The sequence below is a fragment of the Oryzias latipes genome, chromosome 21, assembly GCF_053564925.1.
Source record: "Oryzias latipes strain Hd-rR chromosome 21, Olatipes_Hd-rR_3.1".
Lineage (NCBI taxonomy): Eukaryota > Metazoa > Chordata > Actinopteri > Beloniformes > Adrianichthyidae > Oryzias > Oryzias latipes.
The window spans coordinates 1,975,834-1,987,438 of NC_136257.1; the positions used below are offsets into that span (position 1 = coordinate 1,975,834).

The 11,605-nt window shown below is 42.9% G+C and overlaps 1 protein-coding gene across 1 annotated transcript in view; it reads left to right on the top strand.

Moving 5' to 3' along the window:
• LOC101159719 (titin) overlaps positions 1-11,605 on the top strand; it is a 171,804-nt gene that overhangs the window by 158,877 nt on the left and 1,322 nt on the right. The window contains exons 206-218 of the mRNA XM_078939058.1: positions 36-629; positions 863-1,150; positions 1,338-1,637; positions 1,729-2,031; positions 2,105-2,407; positions 2,491-3,075; positions 3,155-3,457; positions 3,841-4,140; positions 4,255-4,830; positions 4,928-5,233; positions 5,343-5,948; positions 6,089-11,160; positions 11,280-11,433. Coding sequence (XP_078795184.1) covers positions 36-629; positions 863-1,150; positions 1,338-1,637; positions 1,729-2,031; positions 2,105-2,407; positions 2,491-3,075; positions 3,155-3,457; positions 3,841-4,140; positions 4,255-4,830; positions 4,928-5,233; positions 5,343-5,948; positions 6,089-11,160; positions 11,280-11,433 — 9,690 coding nt within the window. The remainder of the gene's footprint in view (positions 1-35; positions 630-862; positions 1,151-1,337; positions 1,638-1,728; positions 2,032-2,104; positions 2,408-2,490; positions 3,076-3,154; positions 3,458-3,840; positions 4,141-4,254; positions 4,831-4,927; positions 5,234-5,342; positions 5,949-6,088; positions 11,161-11,279; positions 11,434-11,605) is intronic.

The following is an 11,605-nucleotide window of genomic DNA, read 5'->3' on the forward strand; positions in this document are numbered from 1 at the left end:
TCTGACCTCCAATTTTAATTTAATTTTGTTTTCAGATACTCCTGGACCACCTGGGCCAATCAATATCAAAGAGCTCACAAAGGAGTCTGCAACCATTTCTTGGGAAGCTCCAGCTGTAGATGGAGGTGCTCCTGTCAACAACTACATTATTGAAAGGCGTGAGGCCTCCATGAGGGCATACAAAACAGTCACATCAAAATGCAGTAAAACATCCTATAAAATTGATGGCCTAATGGAGGGCATGCTATATTACTTCCGTGTTCTACCTGAAAACATTTATGGTGTTGGGGAGCCCTGTGAGACTCCTGACGTCATCCTGGTTTGTGATGTACCGCTACCTCCGCACAAGCTGGAAATGATCGATGTCACCAAGAGTTCTGTTACTCTTGGCTGGGAAAAGCCTGAGCATGATGGCGGTAGTAGACTAACGGGCTACATCGTTGAAGCTTGCAAGTTTGGCACTGACAAGTGGATGAAGGTTGCAACGCTGAAAGTCACAGACTTTGAGCACACCATTGAGAAACTAAATGAAAAGGAACAGTACTTGTTCAGAATCAAAGCTGTCAACAGCCGAGGAGCCAGTGAGCCTAAAGAACTTGTTGCTCCTGTCACTATACAAGAACAGAGAGGTAAAAAAAGTGTGGTGTTTTCTGAAATCCTATTTTTGTCAGTAAAAGTTATTCAGTTTTTAATGTAAAAGTTGAAATACTTTTTTTACTAAAACAAAAAAGCAAAACCTGCCTTTTTGTGGCTTCCAATGTCCAAACAGGCAAAACTGGCTTGCAATAATTAAATCTAAAATCCTGGTAAAAAACACATTCTGCTTTCAGTGTTAACCAAATCTGCCTCTTTTTCTCCACAGTGATGCCTGTGGTGGACTTCTCTTGTATACCTCAAAAGGTTGTCAATGTCCTTGCCGGTAAGACCTTGGAATTAGATCTCCCGATCATTGGCAGACCTCCACCTGTTTGTTCCTGGTACTTTGGGGATCAGAAAATCAAGATAACTGATCGTGTCAAGACCAAGAGCTCTGGAAAGTTCTCCAAACTGATAGTGTCTGACACCACCATTGATGACACTGGTGACTACACGTTGGAGGTGAAGAATACTGTTGGTGTCCTCACTGAGGTCATCAAGGTCATCATTCTGTGTAAGAGGACATTTTCTCATTTATTTTTTTTATATCATTTTTGTATTTTTCAATTTCAATTTTGTAATAAAATGTTTTTGATAAAAGATATCTATCTACAACATGATCTTGATGGTTTTGAACTTACATCTCTACCAATGAATTTGTAAAGATCAGCCATCACTACTGCTGTTTCTTTTTTCACCAGCCAAACCTGACGAACCCAGTGGGCCAATCCGATTTGATGAGATTGATAGCACCTCGGTAACCTGCAGCTGGGATCCCCCAGTTAGAGATGGTGGAACTACCCTCACTGGATACGTAGTGGAACAGCGTGATGCTCACAGACCTGGTTGGGTGCCTGTCAGTGACTCTGTTAGCCGCCCAACATTTAAATTTAATAACCTTATTGAAGGGGAGGAGTATGTCTTCCGTGTAGCTGCCACAAATCGTTACGGCACTGGAGAGTTTTTGCAGTCTGAGATTGTCACTTGCAGAAGCATGAACAGTAAGCTATGTCTGTTTTTTTTTTCCAGAATAACAGAGCAATCAGTGTTGCTATGGAAACAGGATACTAATGGACCTTGATTTTTCCATAGATGTGCCTGGACCTCCAGGGCGTCCTGTCACATTTGATGTGTCTCGTGATGGCATGACTGTGGCTTGGGAACCACCAGAAGAAGATGGTGGTCTTGAAGTTTCTGGATACATTATTGAGCGCAAAGAAGTAAGATCTGATAGATGGGTGCGTGCCAACAAGAACCCTGTCACAATGACAAGGTATAGATCTACAGAGCTTATTGAGGGTCTGGAGTATGAGCACAGAATAACTGCCATCAATCCCAGAGGACAAAGTAAGCCTAGTCTGCCATCTAAACCAGCAGTGGCGACCGACCCCATTGGTAAAAGAAAAACCCTGACAGACTATATAAGAAAATACAAACAACTGTTACAATACAGTCTATTTTTCTGCAGATCCACCTGGTTCTCCTCAAAATCCAAGAATCACAGATACCACCAAATCTTCAGTGTCTCTGGCTTGGAGTCCTCCAGATGATGAGGGAGATGCAAGAGTTGATGGTTATATGATTGAAATGCAAAAGGTGGGAAGTGTGACTTGGGTCAAGTGTAACACTACACCATCTTTAATCTGTGAGTACACACTTACCAACATGCCCCAAGGAGAAGAGTTCAAATTCCGTGTCATGGCCTGTAATGCTGGTGGCTGTGGAGAGCCTGCTGAAGTTCCTGGTACAGTCATTGTTAAGGAGATGTTGGGTAAGGATTTACACAATGATTGTGTGCAGGTAAATAATACCAAAGTAAAAGTCACCTTTGTCCATTTTCTTTCTTTTTTTAAGAATCTCCCGATTATGAACTGGACTTGAAATACAGAGATGTATACGTGGTCCGCCATGGAGGAGTCATAAGACTTTCTGTACCTATTAAAGGAAAACCTCAACCAACCTGCAAGTGGTCAAAGGATGGTGATACAGTCTCCACCAAGGCCATGATTGCCTCATCTGAAGATGGCAGTGAGTTGGTCATAAAGGGAGCAGAGAGAAGTGATTCTGGAGTGTATGGTCTCCATTTGGAAAACGCAGTGGGCAAGAAGAAAGCCCAAATAAAGGTGAAGGTAATTGGCCGCCCAAGCGCTCCAGAGGGACCATTGGTCTTTGAAGAGATCCAAGCTAACTCTGTCAAAGTGTCCTGGAAGGCATCGACCGATAATGGGGGCTCTGAAATCATTGGATACATTGTAGAAAGACGTGAGGCAACCAGAAATGCATGGTACACTGTGGACTCTAGAGTCACAGAAACTCAGCTTGTTGTTAAAGGCTTAAAGGAGGGAACCGAGTACCACTTCAAAGTCACAGCTGAAAACTCATTTGGTATCAGTGCATCTCTGAAGACTGAGCAGCCAGTGGTACCAAAGACTCCTCTCTGTAAGCACTTTTTTGTTCTTAAAATTTCTATCACTTCCTTTGGAAAGCCCTAAACAAATCCTTCTTCTTGGCTATCTAGGTCCTCCTGAGCTCTCAAGTACCCCACCAGAGATCATGGATGTTACCAAGAGCTCAGTGGCACTAGCCTGGTCCAGGCCAAAGGACGATGGTGGTTCTGCTATCACAGGCTATTATGTCGAGTACAAAGAGACAACAGTGGAGACATGGTCCCGCCATCAAGCCAAGATCACCTCAACCATGTTTACTCTTCATGGATTAACTCCGGATACATCCTACCAGTTCCGCATTGTTGCTGTTAATGATATTGGAGAGAGTGAAGCTGGAGTTGAATCTGACGTTGTCACATGTAAAGATCCATTTGGTGAGAGTCATTTTACTAAAATTTCAAGCTGTGATTTACACCCAAATACATACATTCCCATCTATGGGACTGGCACTGATCTACAGTTAAATTTCACATAAAACTTTGCTGATATGCAAAACTTAATAAAACTTAATAAATCTGGTAGTGGTAGTCATAATGTTTTGACTTGATGAAAAGTAATTTTTGAATAATGATGCAATACAGTAGCGCGAACAAGTTGTAATGTGGGGTTCAGAGTCTTCCCCAAGGACACTTCCACACATAGGCCAGCAAGGTGGTCTTTAGATGAAAGGTCGACTGCTCTACCTCTGTTCCTCAGTTGTCCCATATGTAAGTATTAATTTTACTTTGTTTGCTTTGCTTCTTTTCTTATACTTTAGACAAGCCCAGCCAACCTGGCGAGATTGACACAGTGAACATAAGTAACAACTTTATTACTATCCGCTGGCAAGCTCCCGAGTGTGATGGTGGAAAAGAGGTCTTGGGCTACTGGGTGGAATGCAGAAAGTCCATTGAGAGCTCATGGAAGAAATGCAACAAGCAGAGGCTGAAAGAAAAGGAATTTACCATGACAGGACTGGCCGAGGCAACGGAATATGAGTTTAGAGTGTTTGCTGAGAACGAGACAGGAATAAGCAGACCTCGAAGGACAGCCACATGCATTAAAACAAAACTGACTGGTGAGTACAATTAGTCCAGAAATGTAGACATTTACTCAACTTGCAAAGAGTAACTAACACATTGCAAACATTTTTCTGTCATTAATTATTATAAATCTTTTTTTTCCTTTGCAGTTGAAAATAAACCAAGCCTGAGAAAAGAAATGGATGAAGTGACTGCTAAACTTGGCCAGCCTGCTGTCATGAAATGTCAGATTATTGGCCGTCCTGTTCCTGAGATTAAGTGGTATCATGCAGGCAGGGAAATTATTGCTTCCCGCAAATATGAGATGAGCTCTGATGGACGTAACCACTCTCTGTCTATTATGACAGACCAACAGGAGGATGAGGGAGAATACACCTGCAAGGCTATTAATGATGCAGGTGAAGCAGAAACAAAAGGAGTTCTTGTGTTGGAGGCAGCTTCATCCTTTCACCCAGATTACCCTCTAAAGGAAACCTATTATGCTGGACTTGGAACAACTCTGAGAGTCCATGCAGTTTATATTGGACGTCCAGAACCTAAAATAATGTGGCTGCATGGAGCAAAGACACTCGAGAACACTGATGACATCAGCATTGAGACTACAGAGTATTATACACACCTGGTCATCAAGAATGTCCAGCGTAGAGTCCATGGAGGAAAGTACAGGATAAGATTACACAACCACTTTGGCCGGGCTGACACTGCTTTCAATGTTGAGATCTATGGTATGTTGTATACATTCATTTTCACAACATTAAGATGAGTATTTGAAAGAGTCAAATCATAATGTCTGTGAATATTACCATCTTGTACTTTTCCCAGACAAACCTGATGTGCCTCAGGGTCCTATTGTCCTTGATGCGCTCCTGAAGAATTCTGTCATTATCAGTTGGAAGCCCCCCAAGGATGATGGCGGCTGTCTCATTACCAATTATATAGTGGAAAAGCGTGAAGACAAGGAAGGCACAGAGTGGGAGCTGGTGTCTTCGTCCATTAATGGCACAAATTGCAGAGTGCCTAACCTTGTTGACAGTGCTGGATACTTCTTCCGTGTTTATGCCCAAAATCGCTATGGTAACAGTGAGCCACTAGAGCTCACTAACCCCATCCTGATCAAGAGTCAGTTAGGTGGGTTTAAGGGTTGATTAGAAATGTGCATTTTACAGATGCAGTGTGAGAGTCATTACTATAGTTTATTGAGCAAAAATGCTAACATTATTATGTTTTATGTCCACAGAAAAGCCTTCACCACCTTTGTCACCAGTTGTCTCTGGAATCACCAAAGACTCGTGTGTAGTTTCCTGGAAACCTCCACTTAGTGATGGAGGATCCAAAATCAAGAGCTATTGCCTTGAGAAGAAACACAAGAAGGATAAGAAAGAATGGACTGAGTGGACTTTGGTGACAACAGATGAGATCAAACAAACCGTATATTCAGTCAAGCACCTAATTGAGGGCATCATGTATGTCTTCCGTGTAAAGTGTGAGAACCTTGGAGGACAAAGTGACTACAGTGAAGAGACCCCTCCTATCATTCCAGCCACAGCAATTGATATCCGTGCACCTGCCTTCAAAGAGGAGCTAAGAAACATGAGCGTTAAGTACAAGAGCAACGCTACCCTTGTTTGCAAGATTGTGGGGCAGCCAAAGCCTGTAATAAAGTGGTTTAGAAGAGGAAAAGAGATCCAGTCTGATGGAAAGAAAATCAAAATCCAGGAATTTAAGGGAGGATACCATCAGCTGGTCATCACTGAAGCTGATGAGGAGGACTCCACAGTTTACCAGATCAGAGCCACAAACCAGGGAGGCTCTATTTGTGCAACAGTCTCTCTGGATGTTGAAGGTAAGTTGACAGAAGCTAGATTTAAACACCTAAATTATTATTATTATTATTATTATTAGACCATTTTATTTCTAAAAAATAAAAGTTTTGATATTTGAAGTGAAAACAACCTCCTAACAAATCATTTGTTTCCCTTGCAGTCCCAGCCAAAATCAACTTGCCAAAGAACCTTAAAGACAAAGAAGCCATTCCAGCCTTGCGTGGGGAGGTGGTGAATATCAAGGTTCCTTTCAGTGGTAAACCAGATCCTGTCATTACTTGGCAGAAGGGACAAGATCTACTTGACAGCAATGGCCACTACCAAGTTATTGTCACCAGATCCTTTACTGCATTAATCTTCCCTAATGGCGTAGAAAAGAAGGATGCAGGTTTCTATATTGTCTGTGCCAAGAACAGATTTGGAATTGACCAGCAAACTGTTGAACTGGACGTTGCTGATGTGCCTGATCCACCACGTGGCATTAAAGCCAGTGATATCTCCAAAGATTCTGTCACATTGAACTGGATGACCCCAGCAAATGATGGCGGCAGTAAGGTTGCAAGCTATATTATAGAGAAATGCCCCACTACAGCTGAGAGATGGCAGCGAGTTGCCCAATCCCGTGACACCCACTATACTGTAACCAACTTATTTGGAGGAACAAGCTATCAGTTCAGAGTCATTGCTGAAAATAAGTTTGGACAGAGTGCCCCATCTGAGACAAGTGGGCCTGTCATGACAAAGGAAGACAAATCCAAAGTTCTCCTTTATGACAGGGAGGTTGATGATACTGGGCATGTCCCCAAAGGCAAAGTTCAACACTCAGATTCCAAGAATTTGCACAACAAATATGCTATTGCAGAGGAACTGGGAAGAGGTCAATTTGGCATTGTCCACCGCTGTGTCAACATAAGCTCTGAAAAGACCTACATGGCTAAATTTGTTAAAGTGAGAGGGGCTGATCAGGCGATAATCAAGAAGGAAATTGCTACCCTAAATCTAGCAAAACATACTAACTTCCTTCTACTTCATGACAGTTTTGAAAGTCCAGAAGAACTGGTAATGATCTTTGACTTCATGTCTGGTTGTGACATCTTTGAACGGCTCAGTACAGCAGAATTTGAGCTTAATGAACGGGAAATTGTTAATTACATCAGACAGATCTGTTCAGCCCTGGAGTTTCTTCATGGTCAGAGCTATGGGCACTTTGATATAAGACCTGAGAACATTGTGTACACAACTAGAACTAGCTCCAATGTAAAGATTATTGAGTTGGGACAGTCCAGACATCTGACTCCAGGAGACCAAATAAAGATTCAGTATACCACTGCTGAATACGCTGCACCTGAGATCCACCAGTGTGATATGGTTAGCACAGTCACTGACATGTGGTCAGTCGGTGTTCTTGCCTACGTACTCCTAAGTGGCCTTAATCCATTCACAGCTGAAACCAACCAACAAATGATTGATAACATCTCTGGTGCAACCTACAGCTATGACGATGAATCCTTCAAACAAGTTAGTGTAGAAGCATTAGATTTCACAGATCGCTTGATGACGAAGGAACGTAAACATCGTATGACGGCTGCTGAGGCCATGAAACATCCTTGGCTCACAAAGCCCACAGAGGAGATCAGTGCCAGAGTAATTCCAACCAACAGGCACAAAAGATACTACCAGACAATGTTAAGAAAAGAGTGGCAAACAGTTGTCCCGGCTGCACGTGTGGCCAGTGGTGGATCCATCAGGTCTCAGCGTGGCGTCTTTGTTTCCAAAGTTAAAATTGCTCCATTTGAACATGGTCCTATTGCCGGTCAGATAGGCCATGCAGTTGTAAACGAAGGGGATAGTGTGAAGTTCATCTGCCACATTGATAACTATGATAGTAGCACTGAGGTGACATGGTTCTGTGGTGTTAGGCAACTTGAAGGTGGAGACAAGTATGAAATTGAATATGAGGATGGTTTAGCTGTCATCAACATCCTTAACGTTACAAGAGCACATGATGGCACTTACAGGTGCAAAGTTGTGAATGAGTATGGTGAAGACAGTGCCTATGCTGAGCTGTTTATCAGTGGTGTAAGATCTTACCATGATTTCTTCACCACCCGTGTGGTAAGGAGAACAAAGCGCAGAGTTGACACTGCCAGAATGCTTCAGAAGCCCCCAGAGTTCACCCTTCCTTTAGTTAACCACACAGCCTATATCGGTGAGGACGTACGCTTTGGTGTTACTATCACTGTTCACCCAGAGCCTCGTGTTATTTGGCACAAATCTGGACAAAAGCTGATACCTGGACAAGACGACAGAAAATATACCTTCATCAATGAAAAGGGTTTATACCAGTTAATAATCCGCCGTGTGGATATGGAAGATGATGCTGAATACAGTGTTGTGGCCCGTAACAGATATGGTGATGACAGCTGCAAGGCTCGCCTAACTGTTGTACCACGACCTAAACCAGCAGACCTAACCTTAAGGCCAATGTTTAAACGACTGCTTGCAAATGTTGAGTGTAGAGAGGGCCAGAATGTTCGCTTTGAGATTAGAGTTTCTGGCCACCCGGCACTAAAGTGGGAGAAGGATGGCACACCTTTGGCCTTTGGACCATCAATTGAGGTTGTCCATGAAGGCCTGGACTACTACATCCTTCATGTGAGAGACACTTTACCTGAAGACTCTGGAGTGTACAGAGTTACTGCCACAAACTCTGCCGGTTCTGCGAGTTGTCAAGCATCACTCAAAGTAGAACGCTCAACTCATGTTAAAAAAGAATATGAAGTTAGCGAAAAAGAAGCAAAACAAATAGCTGGGAAAGAGGAATTGGATAAGAAAGTCAGACTGTCTCAAATATTGGCAGGCACTGTTGTCTCACCTTTACCACCTGCTGCAGTACAAGCTGTCAGGGAGGCAGCTACTATGTTCAAACCTGCTGTTGCCACTAAGAAGGGTGAGAAGACAGAAGCAGAGATCAAGAAAGAGCAAGAAGAAAGGAAAAAGCGGGCAGATGAGAAAAGGCTCCGTATGCCTTATGTCGTACCTACACCTCGTGTCATTAACCCAGCTGTTCTCGAGGAGGATGTGGAAATAAAATACTTTAAGCCACTCTCTGACATGAAATGGTACAAGACGCTACGAGATCAGTATGAGTTCCCTGAGCCAATGGAGAAAATTAGTCAAAAGAGAATGAAACGCATTCGCCTGTCCAGGTGGGAGCAGTTCTACGAAGTGCCCATGAGAGTCAAGGAGCAGTATAAGCCTAAGTGGCGCTTTGATGCTATGGCTCTAGATGACTTGGAGACTGTGAGACCTGCAAGGCATCATGCTTCTTCGCCCGAGACTGAAGCCTACCGCAGAATCAGAAGAAGATCTTTGGGTGACCTCTCAGACGAGGAGCTGCTGCTGCCTGCTGACGAGTATCTGACAATGAAAAGAACAGAGGAAGAGAGGCTACGTCTTGAAGAGGAACTGGAGCTCGGCTACTCTGCTTCTCCCCCAAGCCTCAGCCCAGTTCGCTTTGAGCTATCAGCTTTACGTGCCTCATCTCCCAGAAGAATCTATCATGATGATGAAGAGGAAGAGGAGGTCAAAAGCTATGATTCTTACAGAATTCCATCCAAATATGAAGCTGGTCCTAGCTTTGTTGATCTCCGTCAGCGTCATGACAAAGCAACCCACAAGCCGCCAAGACAAAAGCAAAGGGTATATGAAGAGAAAGAGGACTTGGAGCTTCTGCGCCCACACACAACCACTCAGAGAATCTCGTCTTACAAGAGTCAACTCAGACGCATGGAATTTGAAGAGAGGACACAAAGCTCCAAAAAGGAAATGGCTGTAAAAATGTCATCATTTTCTGAGGCCTCTGAGTCAGAACATTTGACAACTGTTACTTCAGAATATCTTCTTAAACCAATCAAAAAGGAATCTTCACTGGAATCAGACACCAAAAGATCATCTAGCAGAGAGAAGGCTTCCAAAACAGATGTTACTCTGCCCAAAGTGGACTTTTTGTCCAGGTATGAGGAAAGAAAGCAGGCTCTCAGATCAGAGAGAAGATCTGTGGAAAAGGTTGAAGTGGTGACACAAACTCCCTTCAGCCTTGACCATGCCCCTCGTATTACTATCAGGATGCGATCTCATCGTGTACCATATGGTTCCAACACAAGGTTTTCTCTAAACATCCAAGCCAAGCCTGAACCAGAGGTCAAGTGGTTCCATAATGGAAAAGAGATTCACCAAAGTAGCAAACATCAAGTGACAAACATAAGTGGTGTTTTGACTCTCCAGATCAACAGCTGTGTAACTGAGGATTCAGGGACCTACCGTGTGGTTTGCAAGAACACCAAAGGAGAGATTTCTGACTATGCTACATTGGATGTAACAGGAGAAGAATTTGCTACTTTCTCTTCCCTCCAGAGAGACGAAGAGCCTCCATCTGGATTTCTGCAAAAATTGTCAGAAACAGAGATTTATCATGAACAATCTTCTAAAGTATCTCTGAAAGAAACTGAAAGTGTAAAAGAAACTACCACAACCATCGCTGAAGATCACAGGGAGACACGAAGTGTTCCTGCCACAATCGTGACCAAGCCACAATCCTTGATTGTGAATGAAGGTGACACTGCCAGATTTGAGTGCGATGTTGATGGTGAGCCGTCCCCCTCTATCACCTGGTTGCGTGAAGGTGTAACTGTTGGCCCCTCTTTCCGTCACCACATTGTATCTTCACAGTACAATTCCATTTTTGAGATTTCTGCTGTTGAGATGTCAGATGAAGGTAACTACACGTTGCTTGTAGAAAATCCTGGCGGTAAACAAGAAGCCTATTTTACTCTTACAATAAACAAGTCTGAGTCAAAGGAGAAAGTGGCTTCCTCCCCTAGAATCACTTCTCCAGAGGCTAAATCCCCTCTTTCCAAATCCCCTGAACCGATCAAATCCCCCCAAAGAGTTAAGTCACCCCAGCAAATAAGGTCTCCAGTCTCCCCAAAATCACCAACACCAAAGTCTCCCACGCCAAAATCTCCCACTCCTAAATCCCCAACTCCTTCAGAGGTGAGACAAGAGATCATCACATGTCAAGATCAATCAGTGGAAGGCCTCATTTTAGCCCCCTACTTTTTAGTACAGCCAAGGTCCCAAAATGTCAATGAGGGACAAAATGTTAAATTCACCTGTCTAATTGGAGGAGATCCTTCATCCCGAGTGGAGTGGTTGAAGGACAACAAAAACGTAAGTATTTTTAATTAATCTTTTTTTTTCTTGCCAGTACATACACAATTTAACAAGCAGTAGTTCATCTTCATTTAAGGAACCTAAAAGTGAATCAACTCTTCTATCTTTCTTTGCAGATATCTATCATGTCAAATATTATACTGGGCCAGTCAAGGAATATGTATACTCTAAAGATATGTGAAGCCAAGTCTGCAAACCATGGAAAATACACAATACAAGCCAAGAATAAGTTTGGACAGTGCTCTGCAACTTTATACCTCGATGTTTCCAGTAAGTCATCAAATCATCAATTTGGGACACCAAATGTTAAAGTTAGAAAATGAAACTGAGTTTTGTCAGATTTAGCCAACTTTTTCAATATTTGATGTGTACTCATTACCCTAATGTCCGACTTTACTAAAAATGTGCCATATGTGTCATTTAAGCATGCTGACTTAACTTG